This window comes from Molothrus aeneus, chromosome 9, assembly GCF_037042795.1.
Source record: "Molothrus aeneus isolate 106 chromosome 9, BPBGC_Maene_1.0, whole genome shotgun sequence".
NCBI classification, from domain to species: Eukaryota; Metazoa; Chordata; class Aves; order Passeriformes; family Icteridae; genus Molothrus; species Molothrus aeneus.
In genome coordinates, this window is record NC_089654.1 from 6,615,001 (window position 1) to 6,632,735 (window position 17,735).

The following is a 17,735-nucleotide window of genomic DNA, read 5'->3' on the forward strand; positions in this document are numbered from 1 at the left end:
TCCAAACCAATTACATGATTTTTCATGTAGTAATAGCACCTTCTGTACAGTGAGCTGTATCCCAGATTTCATAGGAGAGTGCTTTTGCTTTTGGTTTTAGAGATCCACTCCTGAGATAACTCCTACTCAAGAAGCTGCTTTGAATATATGTTAAAAATTGCCTTTGCTGACCAATTACACCCAGCTGTGGTTTGACCCACAAATGTATTTTGGTAAGAAGATTTAATTCTCTGGGAGATCCTTTTGTATCTTCGTCAAGCCTTGGATTGTCACAGAAGTGTCTCTGAAAGATGATGTGTTTCATGGAGCTGCTCTGCAGCCCATTTTTGCTGGAGCAGGCAGAGTTCCTCCTCAGGACTACTCACAAGGGGCATGGCTTGGCATAAAGCCAGAGGTGCTGAGATTCTTGGAATATTCCATGAAGAAACATAGAGAGATGCTTCAGATTGAGTTAAATGGAGTGGTCTTATTTAGGTGCTTTAACTCATTTTACAGAAACCAAAATACTCATTTCAGTGCCAAGTTGTTATAGAAGGACTACATTTGCTTCATGCCCTGCTGAGAGATGCTGGCAGGAGCTGTTATCAAAGATTCCTTTTCCCCTTAGTCATTTAATAGTAGCAGCTTCTCTTTTATTCTATGTTCTCTGAGAGCAGAATAGGAAGTGATAATCTCCTTGGAATACAGCAGACACCTGTTTGATAAGTGGTAATTGCATTATTCCTGGAGGATTATCACAGTGGTGCTTGTTTCTTTGTAATGAAGCTCCACTCTTATAAGCAGAGCAGAACTTCACTAGAAGATACACATTCCAGGTAAGAGAAACAGAAAATAGGAAACAATCAGCCTTTTTAGAAGCTCATTTTTAGAAGTCAGTAGCACTGTGTTTTCAAGAGCTAGCATTGCAAAAATCCAATTCCTCAGAAAATGATATCCATGAAGAAAAGGCAGCATAAAAATCCCATCAGTGTTTGAAGCATTTTTTGGAAGCAGTTCTGCTAGCACAACTGCTTGAACTGTGCCAAGGAATTATATAGTGCTGGAAACAAATCCAGGCACTTCTCTGCCATCCAAAGCATTGTACAATGCTGTGAAGTAAATGGCATCCCACCATAGACCAGAAACGTGCCAAGTATTTGGCTGATACTCTTTGTGAATGCAAAACAGTTCCCAAGGTGTATCTGTAAATATCTGTGGGCAATATGTGATATGGATGGATTGTTGTTAGTTTACACTGTTTATTATTTTATTTGTTCCCAAGCTTAAAAACCTGTTAGTGGTTTTGTGTCTCTTCTGAATAGTGAAAAATAAGTAGTTAGAGATCAGACTCAGTAAAAAGAATTATTACATTGTCTATATTCTATGGCAATTACATAAAGAAAATACCAGAAATTTAACAGGCTCTGTTGGAACATAAAAGCAAGCAATTGGAACAGGACAATTTTGAGGAAAGGAAATACAGCAAGACAAGTTAAAACTCTTTAGAGTGTTTTTGCATTATGAGTCTGAATCCATGTTAAGTGCAGCTGAATTTTTCATGTTAGAGTATCAAAAGTAAGAGTACACAGTACCACAAAACATTGTAACCAGACTTCAAAGCATGTGGTCATCCACAGAGAACTGATGGTTGAGTGGACACTGGCCCTTTCCCATGTTTTCAGGGCCTAGAGGGATTCTTGTCCTTTTTTCAATTGACCTTTTCTTTCTTTACCTTGATCCCTCTCTCGATGGATGCTTTGACTCCTGGTATTTGTTGTCACCCAAAGACAGTGTCTCTTTAGCTTGGGAACGGTTGGGAATCCCAGTTTATCTGTGAATAACACTCTATTAGTTGTAATTTATCTTGGTTTAGTTAGAGAATTGTTTTTCTCAGTTCCAGAGCCCTTCAGGAATGTACAGTGAGTTATGACCTGTTCCCAGGCATGTGTGTTTTATAGATCAGTTCACACAGGTGTACTGATTAATAAACTCACTGGACCAATTTACATGCCTAAGTTTTAACCACTGAGTAATTAGCAAAAGCATTGCTGAGGAACTGGAAATTTGGGAAATGTGTCATTATTTGCATATCAGTATAAAGCAATTACTAAATTAAAGAGTGCACGTTGTGACAAACATGAAGCTCCTTTACTGTTGCTTTGTCAGTGCACATTAACATCAACTTGATGTGAAAGCCTGGCTTTCTCTGCATGAACTAAAAATCCTAAGGCAGAAGTACACAATGAATCACCCAGAGTTTGGAGGCTAGCACGCTGAATTGCCTTGGGGTTCAGACTGAGGAAAGAAAAAACTCATGTAAAAGACCATTGAGAAAACGTATCAGTGGAAAGTAATTAACTCAAGATCCACAATTAGCCTCATGGTCTATACTTAACTGTGTTCCAGGTCTTTCAGCGTTTATTTAATTCTGTTACCCTGTGTTTCAAGTAGCTGCAAATGGCTTGGCAGATTTTTCATCCTTTTTAATATTTACAGTTTTTGTCTAACAAGAAGAATGAGCTCTGTAAGTGATCATGGGTATTTATTTCAGTCTCTCAAGTATATTTCTTTTTTAGCAGAATCCGTTGGACGAGGAAATATTATTTTCTTTGTGTTTCCTTTAAATATATTTGTGGTTTGAAGCAACATTAAGTACTACAGTAGCTGTCCTTCTGCTTTAATTCCTAATTTGCCTAACTAGGCTCAGTCAAATGAGAAATAATCAAAACCAGGGATAATTTTCATTCAGCCAGCAAACGACAGGGGTAGATGCACAGTAACACGGCTGGTGATTAACAGGGCCCGTAGCAAAAATTGGCATGTGTGTTCAATCAGCACACCAGAGCTGGGTGTTCCCAGAGCACCAGGCACCACTTTTTCTCAAGCTCACAAGAATCTCGTTGTGTTTTGTGGAGCTGCCTTTAGGGTGGTTGTTGCTGCAGTGCCAGCATCCCTCCCCTGGTGTCTGAAGGACACGAGTGGCCTCCTCACTGGGCCTTGGATCTCCTCCAGCCTCCCACACCATCCTCAGGATGATTCCAGGGCTGCCTCACCATACTTCTGCCTTCAGCACGTGTAAAGATCTGCCAGCATTGTGCCTTTACACTGCAGCAAAATAAGATACAAATGCAGCAGCCTTTTGGAATTTTGGCAAATTAACACAGCAGTCTCTTAATCCTAATCTGAAGAATTTATCAAATTTTAAAACATGAGTTCAGACACTTTTTTTCCCCTTCAGTTCAGAGGTGTTTAAACTTTTGGCTTCCATGTTTTAACTCTATAGCATTCCTTTGTGATTTTAAGCTTCATTATAGTTCAGAGATCTACCATGGGAACACGACTGAAATCCTTGGAATGAATTTCCTCCAACCTGTGTTGACAGGTTTAAATTACGTACTCTGACACTGTTCTTGTGGCTGGATTAGAAACTTTTTTCCGAGTTAAACCTGCGATAAGTAATTGTCACAGCGCTCTGGCACAATGCTAATGTGAAGTGACGTGTCCAAACTGGCCTCAGTAACATGAAGAACCCCAACAGGTGTGAGGGGTGGATCTTCCCATGGGCCCTGCGGAACTTCTAACAGGGGAAAAATAGTAGAAAAAGTGAAATGAACCTTGACTAAAGCTGTCAGCAGTAATTATCTCAACAACACTTTGTGAGGAGTTAAAATAAGCATTACTGATTTATAACCTGAACACACTCCACGCTAGAGATGGTTTTTTCATCCAGTTAGTGTTTAAAATGAAACGTTGAATACCTGTCAAGATTTTTTTCTTTTTATTGGAGAGGCATAATAAAAATGAAATTATTTTCCAGAGGAAGTTAATTTCAAGGGCTGTCAAATTTTTTTAACTCTTCTGTTCATTTTTGTATTTGTGCAATAGTTTAATAAAATAAACAAACCTCAAGCATACTTGACTGTTTTTCCCAGCTAATGCTATTTGATGTCAAAAGACAAAGTGGCTAATGTGGAATTACATCCACTTTTTATTGTTATTCAGGGAGGGATAAGGGCTTACATGGCAATAGATGAACTTTGGGTGTTTGATTTCTTTTTTTTAGTATTATGTACTGAACTTGGACAACAATGTCTAGTTGAGCAGTACAGACTGAAGAGAGCCCTTCAGCTCTGGGTAGTAAATCTTCCTGAGTCAATTAATTGCATAGTACAAAAAAGCCCTTGTTTCAGTCAACTAAAAGAATGTATTTAATAGATTTGCTTTTTGAATTGCAATGTACCTTCATTTTACATTGGGGTACTTGTTCTTTGTTTGTGTGATAACACTTGTTTTATGTATACTATGTATTTTGGTATGGATAGAAGTAGTTTTACAGTCTGTTACTACTGGAAAAATACTTGCTAACTTTTGGAAAAAACGAGCCAAAGGATAAACATTAATTGACAGAAAATCTTTAATCTCTTGGAGCTTTAAACATAACTTTTAAACATGAACATGCAGGAATTCTTAAATCATGTATGACTTTGCCTTTGTGAGATTATACATTGAAAAGAAGATAGGTTATTTATTGAATATATACAGTGATGGATTTCAAAGTGTTGACCACTTGTTTGTTCCCAAGGAATTCAGTGAGGGTTTGTCTGAGCATAACAGGCTGCCCATGCACTGTTAATAATGCTTGGTTAAACACCAGGAGCTGCAGCCATGGCAAGAAGAAGCTCATATGAAAACTCTCTCATGTCATAGAGTCATTTTTCTTGAAATTATGAGACTTGGAGTATCCTCAGAAATGCCATGAGTTGCTTGCGAGTCCACCACCTCCTTCTTGCATGGATTGGTTTCTCTGTTTGGATCTCCAGCCAGGGAAGAGTGTGGAGCCATCTGATAATCTCTGGAGAACTGCAGAAGATTGCCAGAGTTCCCATACTCTTCTTTTCCCTGCTTCAATACTCACATGAAAGGGCTGTGCAAAATACACGTAGAAACTACAATTTGTTCAACTGTTTGTTTAATGAAAAACTTCCTACACTTGTATTTCAAGTGCAGAAACAAAACTTCAGTTACTTGCTCTACCTCTCATCCCTGCATTGTACACTTGGATTTTTCCAATATGCCACATTAATTGCTATATCATGTCAACCATACAAATATTCCTTGCTTTTCCTAGCTTCCTCAGTCTTGGAAAAGATGGGTTACAAAAGGAAAATGGAAATGTGAGTGAGCCTCAGCTGTGAAGCAGCCTGACCAATCCAGTTCCAATGGTAAACAGCAAGAAGAAAAATTTATTTTCTAGGTGTTCCAACTAGATTGGTTTATCATTAGTTTTGTCTTACTACCTTACCTACTGTCAGTGCACTTAAGAAATGAAAGCGTTTGATCCCTAAAATACCTTGTATCCAAGTCCGTCTAGTAGCACCATGTACATAGAATGTGTGATAGAAAAACAAGAACAGAAATATTCCTTCTAGAGTTTTTCTTCCTTCTCAAAGTTTTCGTTTCCTCTCAAACTTCATATAATTGTGTTCAAAATGCAACTTTTTTTCCTGTATCTTCAAGAAAATCAATCCATCCATCCATCCATCTGATAAATTGGCATTTATCATACTCAGGAAATTAGTTTGTGCTATAATAAAAGGTCACATAACAGAATAGTAAATTTAATATGAAAATGGAAATTCTTGATAATGCTCCTTGCTCAAACTTCTATCCTTATCCCTTCTCTTATCTGATGAGGGGAAAAAACCATCATGGTAATTAATCCAATGAGAAAAAGGATCAAATTATGGGAGTGAAATTTTCACAGAGGCGACACCTGCCAGTCATTGAGTATTTTGCTATGGGCACCTCTCTGAAGTTATTTGTAATAATTGAGTGTTATGAAATGTACTTGGTCATGTTTATTTCTCTATTCTTAAGCCATGTATCAGTGAGTAAACTAGTAATGGAAAAGGTAAACAACTCACATTTTGGGCACAGTGAAGGGCTGTCACATGAGTATTTGAACCAGGATTAGTAGGTAACACTGCATTTGTTTTTGATTGAGATTTTTTGGTGTGATATATGTGTATTACAAACTCCTATGTGTGTAGTGCAGCCTGCTAAGCAACCTTTAGAAAGAGCCCTTTTTATGGGAGATTTATGGGGGAGAGTCAAGTATCGGAAAACATGCTTTTTATTTTGCACACTAGAATCTTGTTTGCTTACTTTATCTCTGAGTATTAAAAGCAGAAAATGGATTTTTTTCCTTTACCTCAATATAAAATCATGCTGTGAGAGTTCCCCTAATTAGTTTCCTGTTGAAGCAGATTGCATACAGCCAAACATGATTCTTTATTAGAAGTTTAGCTACTTGAATAATTAGGCTGATTCATAGAAGAAGTTATACATAAATTACATTTTTTTTAGGATCTTTTTATATTAAAAATCCAGAAGGTTTGTCCACTGCAAGGTTTTGGTTTTGGCTTGCCACTGTCAGGTAATGCCTGTTGCTTCACTTGCTGTGTGTGTGCAAATGAAATCTGGCATCATTTATAGAATCTTCTCCTTTGTGTATGGATCAAGTAGTCTCTGAATTTCTGTCTGATGCTTTGTGAGATTTACGGTTTGACCTTTGAATTTCTGAGAACAAATTATCAAGAATCTCTACTTTATCCCAAAAAAATGGTATTAGAAAATATTTTGTCATGGAAAAATACCTCTCCAGTGAGTTGGAAAGAATTTGTCATTTGAGTAGTTTGAAAATAAAATTACCTTGTTACAGTGACTGAAACAGCTTCTCCTTTTCAGTGGTCTTTTAAACAGCCAAAAGCTGTTTTCTTTAAAATTGACAGGTACTGGGTATTAGCTGAAGGCTCCATTTAATAACTTGCCCTGATTAACAGGTGTCTGTATGTTCAGATAGATGGATTAATGTCCATTAAAGCAAATCAGAGTGCCCACACACTCAAAAACCTCAAAACCCTCATTGCTCTTGTAACAATCAAAAGCTGAACAAAGAGCACAAAATAAACCAATATTCCTACCTTCCTTGAACATTATACTTGCTTGTTCTGAGTAGTTCTTGTTTACAAAAAGCTTTATCCCTTTGCAGAGATGGGATCCCTTGCTGGCAAGTATCCTGTGAGCAGCACAAGCTCTCAATAATTGAGGATGAGGAAGAATGTCCTGTTCTTTACTGGTTATTGCCTTAAGCTGGACACTTTGGTGTCCCAACTATATTCTGTAAGGCCTTAGAAAGCTCTTACATCTTCCTTCACTTTCCTCATTAGGTATGGTTGCCATTCAAATCTCTTTGGAGATGCTGTTTTTCTCCATCAGTGTGTGGCTGAACATGAGGAAGGCCAATTTGTCATATCCAATTACTCCTTTCCTGATGCAGTCCACTGAGCTTATAATTTTTGTATCAGCAATTCTCAGTGGAGTGAGTTCTGCAGCTGGAGTTCTCTGCTGGTATTGTTCCTTCATGTTCCTTCTACTGTTTATCTTTCTCACACCTTCAGCATCTTGATTAAATATGTCTGGACTGGTGCAAGAGACTGAGTTTGTTCCTTCATTTATAATGTCAGAAGTCTGCAAGAGTGGGAATTAAGTTGTGCCAACAAACTCTTTCTAGAAGATACAAGGTTTTGAGATTATGGGCTTGTAATTTTTCATATTATTCTGAGCATGAGATGGCAGCACTCTGGAATTACATGTTCTCAATAATATCTTTCCTTCAGGTATATTTGTATCATGAAATATTTGGGGAAAAAATAGTGGATTTAGACTGTTCTGAATTATATTTATAGAAGCTTCTTCATAAAACTGATATAACATGAAGAATAATTTATTGTTTAAAGCATCTGGTCTCACTCCAGATTTGGCAAATATTTCTGGGTTAATCTGGAAGGTTGACAAAGAATCCTGCATGTTTGGATCAGAAAAGATGTTGCTTAACTTTATCCCTTGATTGCTAATGCTGGCAATTGAAAAACAAATCATCTCACACTGAGCATTTACAAATAGTATTAGTGTCTTAGAGCTGGAAAGCACAAGTGAGCACCAGACTATTTCTTTCCTCTCTAAACTGTAAGGTTTTGTAGTGATCTTTCTCTTGGTAGTTAAAATGTATTTCAAGCAACCTTCTGTGCACTTTTAGTCCAGGTTGTACCCTTACCATTTTGAATGCTAGAGCCAATGAATCCATGTAGTATCTCTGCTGTTTCCTAAAAGGAGATTCCCCTGCTGCCACTCTCTCTGAAATGTTTGAAATCTTGAATTTTATTTTCCTTCTCCTTAAAAGCTATAGGAAGCCAAATAGGAGATTACTTAAACTTTAAATAAGCACAAGCAATGCCTACACAGTGTTGGCAAAAGATCTGTGTCTGGAGTTACTTTTTGCAAGCAATTTTTCTTATTTCTGATTTTGTTTCATTTTCTATCTCATGTACCTTTCAGTTTGAAGACAGTTTGATTTGCACAAGCATGGGTTCCCTGCCTAAAAAAAGAGTAATCTTTTTTTTTTCCTGCTTTTGTATTATTTCTTTTATAACCTACACCTACCTCGTTGTTCATTCATGAGTCCTGCAAATGCATTTTCAGTGTCTTTTCATGTGCACGTGGAAGCCATCCCATTCAAGCTCTGGTACCCAAATAGTGGTGACTTTCATGCAAAAAAAAAAAAATTCAGAAAAGTGACTGACTTTGGAGGTTTTTTTCACATCCAGATGGGCTCATAAGCTAGAGAATATGGGTAATCAGGTACTCTGGCTACAAACCAGCTTTTGGGGTTGGTTCAGTTATGGGGTTGGTATAAAGATTTTGTCCATTCCCATGGGAAGGTGGCTGAAACAATGATAATTTATTGCAATGATAATTTTCTGCATCTCTCTTTGGAAGGGGGCAGGTGCAGTATTCAGAAGGAAAAACCTCTCCTAGGGCAGTGTGAAATCTACAGTTCTTGCCACTGAGACATTTCAGTGGTGCTTCCATCAGTACCTTGCATTTACAGTACTAGGAGAGGGTTTGTTGAGCTTCCTGGAAAACAATATTTTGCTTAGTCTAGGTTCTTTTATGATTTCCAAAATAAAGCTTGAACTTTTGTGGTGCAAGAGTCTTTCTTTGCAAGAGAACTCTCTATCTTTGAATGAAGATAACTTTATTCTAGAAGAATGTTGATGCCTGGTGTTTATTTTGGAATGAAGGCAGAACTGCTATTTCTTTTGCAAAAAAAAAAAAAGCAACAACTTTTCAGAAAGGGGAAAAAAAAAAAAAGCAAAGGGAAGGGTGATTTCTCACACCAGTGTGCACAAACCCCCAACATTCCAGCAACTGTGTGGAGAGTGGGATGAAACAGGCTCTGATGTGGAACCCCTTCTGCTGTTAGCTGGTGTTTGAGAGACGCTTTGACACTATAATATAGGGTTGCAAATTGGAATTGCAACACCCTGCAATTGGGCCAAGTGATGAAGCAGCACAATAACTGCCTGCTTGATCTTACCACTCTCTCTTTAATGTGCATGTAAAAGATACTGGGAGCCTTTCCAGGCATCTGTCAGGGGATTTGATGCTGTGAGAGAGGGAACTGTGGTCTGTGTGTGGTTCATGTGGGTGTTTGTGTGTTTTACCAGCATTTCATATGGTGTGATAACTACAGGGCAAAGTTTCAGGTTTTATAACAGTTGGGTTTTGTTTATTATTAAAAGCTTATAAAAATAATAATTGAAATGGTGGATTATGGCAGAGAATGCGGTTCTTATGCTCTTGTCACAGGAGTTTCATAGGTAATTGGTCTAGAGCTGGGTGTCATCTTTAATATTTCATTTACTCCAGAGTATTAAAACTCACTTCCTTTAAGGCGATTGCTGGGCTTTTTACACAGCTAAACTTGTGTTTAACCTTGCTGTGAGAATGTGACAGTAGGCTAGTTCAGACAGGTTAGCATTCATTTGGTAACTGGCCTGCTTAATCAGCCTGCTTCAACCTGCAGCAAATTAAATCTCTGTGAGTTCTAGCAGGCAAGTGAGAAAGTCGCTCTGAATTATGTATAAAAAATAAATGGGGTATTTTCAGTGCTCATGGCAGTAAATGAAATTTAAGGCTTATGATTTATTCTTGAATTTTTGTTAAGAATGATTGAAATGTATTTTACCTTACTGTTTTTACAGTCCCATTAGGAGAGTGCTGTATTTCTGAAATGTATAATGTAAATATTTTGTTCTGTGCCCTGCAAAAATACTAATAAGTTTTACAGGATCTAGGTGTTTTTCTGTCCTCTCTGTGTTTCATCTGAAGGAACCATTACAAAATATGTTTTAAACATGCAGCCAGGACTACCCTTCTACACATCACTGAAAATTGCATAGCATTAAATACTTTGACTGCCAAAACCAATCAATTATCTTTATTTAAGAATTACTTGCATTGTAAAATCACTCCAGATAGGTGCTTCTGAAATTGCTATTTGTGGTCATCAAGCTTGCTTCTCCTGGACTGATGTGCTCTCCAGAAGAGGCAGGAGGCTGGGCAGAAGCTTTAAATGCAGGGATGACAAAGGTGGTTTTGGTCACAGACTGGGCAGTTCTCATTCATTAGGCATTATAATGAATGTATTTTTAAATGCAATATAGGACCAGATCTTCAGATATTATTGCTGTGTGATTGCAAGCATCATAATAATTTTGTCTTTCAAATGAAAGTAGAATTTTTCTAAAAATTGAGATTTAGGCATACAGCAAAGGGCAGAAGTGCTGTTTCTCTTGGCACTGGCTACTGACCATCCATCCTGTGGACGGTGCTGACTGTAGTGTCAGCAGTTTGGGTTGTTTGTCTTTGTTCACATGAGGAACATGATGTGCTCCCTTGACATTTAAAATGACCAAAAAGGAGAAGAAATATATTTTTTAAGTTGCCAATGTGTTTGTGTCTATTGCAATGTCTGCTGATAAACAGATCTTTCAAAATACAATTTTTTTTCAAGATGATTTAACTGTTTTTAATTACATGTATCAGTACTTAGCATCTTTAACAATTGCTTCTTGATTAGCAAAAAGAATCTACATTTGCATCATCAATACATAGTGCTGTAAAAGTTGCTGTGTTCAAACTTCAGCACTGCTTCAAGAGAAAATAACAACTCAAGGCCCTTTGGAGTTTGCAGTTCCATGGAATTTGTTTTGATACTCTGAGCATACACCTCAGTAAAACCCAACTGATGTTTCCTTGAATATTTTAACATAAGGCATAATTTTAGTTTTTCAGTCTTCTTAATATGTGTTTAAATAATGCAGTCTTTAATTTGAACCTCTAAACCACCCTAAACTCTCCCCCCAACCTTTAATTGTGACTGTGGCTTTAATGAAGAACCACTGCTTGCTTTGTAGATGACTTTAGCCGTGTCAGGACTGACTTTTCCTTGCCATCGACTCACAGTTGGAAGAAGATCTTCACCTGTACAAACAAGGGAGCAGTCAGAGGAGGTAAGGACATCATCTTTGTGCTACCAGTCTGCTCTAGGAACAGGCAGGGACACCTCAGGGTGCAGTGGTCACCATCCCTCCTGTTGTGCTGTGTCAATAGAATTGTGTCTTACAATAATCCATTTACAGTTCCTGCAATTGTGACAAAGTGAGGAAATGGCCAAAGGAGTCATTGAAGAAAAAGAGGAAAAAGAAAGCAAACAAATCCCAGCAAAGCATCTGACTGGGGGAGATGACCTTAGCTCCTTGCACTAAAATTTTTATTTTTCTTTTTTGTATGGGTATTCCAAATACCAGTATAAAAGCCACCATTGTGTGGCTTTTCTCCCTCTTTCTTAGGCAGCTTTCTTATACCAGCTCTGGTACCATTAGATGGAAAACAGCATTGACTTTGGATAAAATTTGCTCAACTATGTGTATGCAGAGATTCTTTAATAATGCATTTTGTCACATAATATTTCTGTCAACCAGACTTCTGTTAAAAATTACCTTTGATAATGCTGTATAAAATAGTAAATTAAACTGCAGTATATTGTCTGTATTTGTCACTGTGTGTGTATTTTGTATTTCAAAGACAATGTCTGAAATAGAAGCTTACAGTGGATTTTGGGTTTTGTTTTTATACAGCAATGCACTGATGTTCATATGGTTAGTGATAGTGATGGAGATGACTTTGAAGATGCTACTGAGTTTGGAGTTGATGATGGAGAAATGTTTGGAGTAGCTTCATCTGCCTTGAGGAAATCGCCAATGAGTAAGAGTTACAATTGACTGGAGGTTGTACAGCAGAGGTGAAGGCAGAGAGGTGGGAAGAATCTGCAGAATTAGAAACTGCAAAGTATCTTTTGATAGGAATGGTAGAATTGTTTGAATGTCATGTCTGATGGATGTACCAAAGGAAAATACTGCACGCATAACTGGCAACTATAAAGGCACTTTTCTGTGAAGGGAAATTTTAACCTTGCAACTGAAGAATAATAATTGAACTTAAAATTGATGAGTTACAAATAAAATCAGAGAAATTGTTATCTCTATCCAAATGCACCTGTAGATAACTAGATTTCTACTTCTCTGTTTCGAAAATTCTACAGATTTTATTTTTGATTAATGTTTTACTCATTATGCTGATCAAGTTTCTCAGTGATTATTTGTCCTTGAATTATGAAAAGGATTGAGCAGGAGCAGTCACTTACCTCCTACATGCAATTCTTGCATACTCTTTATTTACTTTAGGCTTGCAGTAGTGTTAGTTCATTAGAAGTTTTTTGACAGAAAATATATGTAATAATATGGAAAACTTTCTAACATTTTCAATAGGAAGGGTGGAGCCTTTCAAGCCTTAAAATAAGTCCAGAGTGCTAACTCTGAGCAAGTGATATATCACATTACACTGGACCTAAGGATTTTACTGTTTGGAAAACCTGAATATATTCATGAGACCCTCTGGAAATTTCTAGTCTTTCAAAAGATTCATAGTCAATAGTCTTCCATGAAGTTTATATGGTTTCTTGGTAACACATCAGTAAGCTGGGAACATGAAATACCTGTGAAGTGAATGTGTTTGCATATTACAACCTGTTTCCAGAGAGTTGCATTTCTTTTTCTTTTTTTTTTTCCCATTTTTTTAAGTGCCAGAAAATGCTGAAAATGAAGGAGATGCCTTATTACAATTTACAGCAGAGTTTTCTTCAAGGTAAGCTTAGCCTGTTAACTGTGCAATTCTTATTACAAACTCAGTTGAAGTTAGTAAATAATGAGAATAAGAATAAACCAAGTCTACGTGTTTTCTTATGAGATGATAGCATATTTAGAAATCCTAATCTAATTTATTTAAATTCTAATTCTGGTCCTAGAACTGCTTCTGAAATAAAATTATTTCTCAGCCCAAGTTGGAGTGGTTGATTCTTGTCCTATTTATTTTGCCACTATGTAGTACCATTATTTAATTATGTAAAGGCCCAGAAGGATGAGAAAGACTGATTGGTTATATATGATAATTTTATTATGGTATGCAGGAACAGAAAAGCTGAAACTGATTAATATTGAAAAATAAATACATAGTTGCTGTAAGAGTTTTCACAATAGCAGAGTGGTTGAGTTAATATTGACTTTTAAAAAACAGAGATATTCTGGATTTTTAAAAAACTTTATACTACCAAATCATGCACTGTTAAACAGTTGCTTGTTTCATTGAATAGGTAGAAGCTGCAAAGTAATGCAAAGTTTATGTATTTTCTGTTTTCATTCCAGTGATGAAATATTCCTTTATGTGTATGAGGTGCATTAATGTGTAATGGAAGAATAGCCTTCAATTAACTTTTAAGAATATAATAAAGAGAGGAAATAATTTGAAAATTTTATAGAAATTTTACAGAAAATCATGCAGAACTTTAGGTATCTACATGTGTAAACAGAATGTTTTTATGATAAATTTGGTAAGGTAGTAGTTCATTACTTTGAGTTTTTCAATGCCAGAAAACAAATGGGTCCTAAATATTTTCTTTCTTTCTTTAGAAGTGTAATACTCGTCTTTCTAAAGATTTAGCCAATGCATCATCTTTACAGAATATGTGAAAAGGTAGAATATTGAAATTACTTGATTTTGTCCTTTTTTATTAATTGGAAATTTTATCTCAAATAGATATGGTGACTGCCATCCTGTTTATTTTATTGGATCATTAGAGGCTGCTTTCCAAGAAGCCTTCTATGGGAAAGCAAGAGATGTAAGTGTCTATTAAAACTACTTTATTTAAAATAGTGGGGGATTGGAAAACACCTTAAAGGTTTCATCTTGATTTTTGAAAAGCTGAGCTACATTTTGGAGTTGTTTTGCTTTTATTGTTTGAGAAGAGTTGCACTCATTCAGTTGACTGACTAAAAGACTTACCTTGGTGGTTGCTGAAATTGCATTGAATAACTGATGCTTTCTAATCATTCAGGCTGTATTTTTACTGAAGCTCTTTAGTTGTCAAAGCTACTCTTTTTCTTCTTCCCTCCTCCCTTTTCTTCCTGAAATAATGGTGTCCTAGCACCAGATAACCCTGCCTGTGAGTCTTGTGGTTGACAAGTTCACTGTTGCATGTTGGTAACTCCTTTGAAGAATGGCTAATGAAATTGTAAATTTAAATTGGAAGCTCTCTCAAATACAGTGTGCTTTTTTTTTTCCCCCTTTGTACAGCCTTTATCTGCCAAGTAAGTTCCAGTACTAAGGTTTGGTTGTTTAGTTTTTCTGTACATCCAACCAGGCGTCTCAAGTTTCTGTTATTCCATGCACAGTTTTAAAATCAGTATTTTAATAAAATTAGAATGGGGACAGTTTATTTAAGTTTTGGTGACTTGATTCACTAAGGAGAAACCCAAAACCCTGCATAATTAAGCACAGATAAAGCCGAAACACAAACAAGAAAATCATGCTCTTTAAATTTACTTTTTGTTTTCTTGATAGGTGTTTAATTTTAAAATGAAGAAAGTAGTTATTCATATTGGAAGGAGTTTCTGTATTATGTTAGGGGCTGTTCTGATAAATGTGAGAGTTATAAATCCACACTATATAGCTGAAGTTGACACATACTTAACACTCTAAGTTTAGTGAATATTTTCATGTCTTTGCACAGAGAAAAAAATCCTGTGAACTGAACAAGGAAAGGGTGTGAGTTGGGAAGTTCATTAAGTGTCATGTCATCAGAAATGGTTGACAGTGTATCAGTGTAATAGTGGACAAAACTCATAAAGAACTTTCATAAACAGTTTTCTACCTATAAATCTGATATTAATGCAGTGCAGTTACTTAGTTTTTTATTGCTTAAAATACTTCTTGTGCTACTTACATACCACTTTTGAAATTCATGTTGCCTCACATTTTTAATATTTCGTGATTTATTCAGACCAGGTCATCATCACAATAAAACCATTGTGTATATTGTGTATAAAACATTGTGTGTGTGTGTATATATATATATATATATATATTTAGGAGAGTATTAATTTTTTCTGGAATTCAGAATTGAGGAAAGGGACACATTATTTCATATTTTTAGAATTTAATTTCCTAAAATAATTTTAAATATATATATCAGTATAAAAAAAAAGCTTTGGAGAAATTGCAACCTGTGTGTCTTGTCTTCTAATTTGTACTGTGGAGGGCACTTAATTTTACCAGGGCAACAGATGAGCTGCAGGCACCAGCATTCTTCACTTGAAGTGAGAAATTGAGTTCCAAGAGTAAATAAAAACAAGATTGAAGGTTTAAATCCTCTACTAGGCTTTTTGAACTTATATACTCATTAAATGTTTATTGGAGTGGTGGGATTACGAAGGATTTGGGCAGCTTCATCAACTGGTATATACTTAATCACTAAGTAAAACACTACATTTGATAGAGTGTTTCTCACGATGCCACACTCAATCCATCTTAATGAAAACCGCTTCAAACTGATTTAATTTGAGAGCACTTGGCAGCTTGAGTGCTCAGAGATCTTGGCCTTTTCTTGACAAATTCTCAACTCTGTCCAGAGCAGAAGGTGCACTCTGCAGTTCATGTCTAGTGAGACAGCCATCAGCTGTGTTTTAAATCTGTATTGGGGATACTTTTTACATCCAAAAAAAAAAAAAAAAGCCCAATGTGTATAAACATGAAGCTTTTTTCCAGGAATATTTTAATTTGGGTTATTGGGTTACTTAAAGAAAATTAACTTATGTCAGAATATGTGTTTTGAATGCAGAATATGAGTTCAACTTTTTTAATGAAAATAGATGTTTCCTGTTAAATCTGTCTTAATTCATAGTTATTTAACAAAATGTTGCTTGAGAAAGAAATACCTTTTAAAAAAGTTGAGGTGTTTATCTGCTGTGTTTGATTCATTACCCAGTGAAGATTAACATACATGATGGGCATCTTTTAACCTTTGGAGCAACTGCTGCCCCAACAATTTCAGTTTTTGGTAGGAGAGGTGGAATGAGGTCAAATGTGGTTCTGCTTTAAAACCTGTATAACTCCTTGCCACAAAAATACAATACCCAAGATATAGAGCCTTGCTTTTAATGGCCAGTGTCCTTGGCCATGAAATTGCCAACTGCCTCCAGCAGCCTGATAATTAAGGGTGTTGTGGTTTTGTTTCTTATTGTATATATGGCAAGAAAATATTTTCAGTATTTCTTTTAATAGGGTCAGGAAGAGAAAGAGAGACAGAGGTTTATTAAATCAACAATTAAGCTGTTTTTTGTGAAAGCCTTCCTCTGTCTATTGGAAAGAAGAGTTCCCCTGTGACTAAGTTTCTGAAGAATGGGCTAGCTCTTGCTACAGAGCTACACTGCCATAGAAATTGCTATGCCTGATGCCATGGAAAAAATCCTATAATAGACATTTTTAACAAGGTGTTTGGGGAAGGTGTCTTTGTGTCTGAAAGCAGTTTGTGGGTGTCTTGTGTTCTGAGACATCAGAGGGTTCATCCTAACTTATGGTGATATTGTTATTAATACTGGATTTTAATTGCTATATTGAAGCTTACTGAGTTATATATGTGAGTAATACTAAAGTATTTTCTTTTATTAGAGCTTGTTTGTCTTTTCATTTTTATAGGTGGTTGCTACTCTTTTATTGAGAGAAAGAGTAAAGACATTGCGTTTGCCTTTTCAGGAGCTTTTATCTTTATATACCTTTGTCAGCTCACCTCCTGCTCCTCTCTCAACCTTTCTGTCCACTGACTTTTAATAAATATGTGAAACATCTCTCTTAGCACAGATTGGTATTGTCACCTCAATATATATTCCTGCATTCTGAAAATGAACCGTGTTTTTCTCCTCCTTGAATTCTGTCTTTTAGGTTCAATTTAGAGGCAGCACCATCCCTCTCACATATAGGTTCTTTATTTCCTGAATACCTTGAGCAAAGTATGCTCCTTCCATGGTTTGGTGTGTTCAAATAAAAGCTATTTTTTTCCCCTCTTCCTTGGTGGTAGCAGAATATTCCTTCATACAGGGGTTTCTGTAGCATCATTTTTATCTGTGTGACTCAGAAAAATGTCCCTTATTATTTCAGCTAAATAAGTTTATACTGAAATTATTACACATTGCAGCTGAAGGAATTACCACTTTACAGATTCTGATTAAACATAAATAACCTGACCACTAATGTACATGGTCTGGTTGAAACTGGAGGACAGGTATAGAAGTATAATTCTGGCTTTTCAGGAAGAGTGAAGCAGCTGCACTCTGGCAAATATCAGTACATAAACTCCAGTTTAGTCCCATGTTAGTCACCATTTTCTTTCCAGCCTTGCCTGATGTGTGTTAGCAGTTCTGTCCTTTAATTTGTAAATTATTTCTGAATTTGTGGATAAC

At 36.3% G+C, this 17,735-nt stretch overlaps 1 protein-coding gene across 1 annotated transcript in view; it reads left to right on the plus strand.

Annotated features, from left to right (window-relative positions):
- FAF1 (Fas associated factor 1) overlaps positions 1-17,735 on the plus strand; it is a 145,967-nt gene that overhangs the window by 85,413 nt on the left and 42,819 nt on the right. Inside the window, exons 9-12 of the mRNA XM_066555616.1 lie at positions 11,301-11,396; positions 12,024-12,150; positions 13,026-13,089; positions 14,038-14,119. Of these exons, the coding sequence (XP_066411713.1) occupies positions 11,301-11,396; positions 12,024-12,150; positions 13,026-13,089; positions 14,038-14,119 (369 nt within the window). The remainder of the gene's footprint in view (positions 1-11,300; positions 11,397-12,023; positions 12,151-13,025; positions 13,090-14,037; positions 14,120-17,735) is intronic.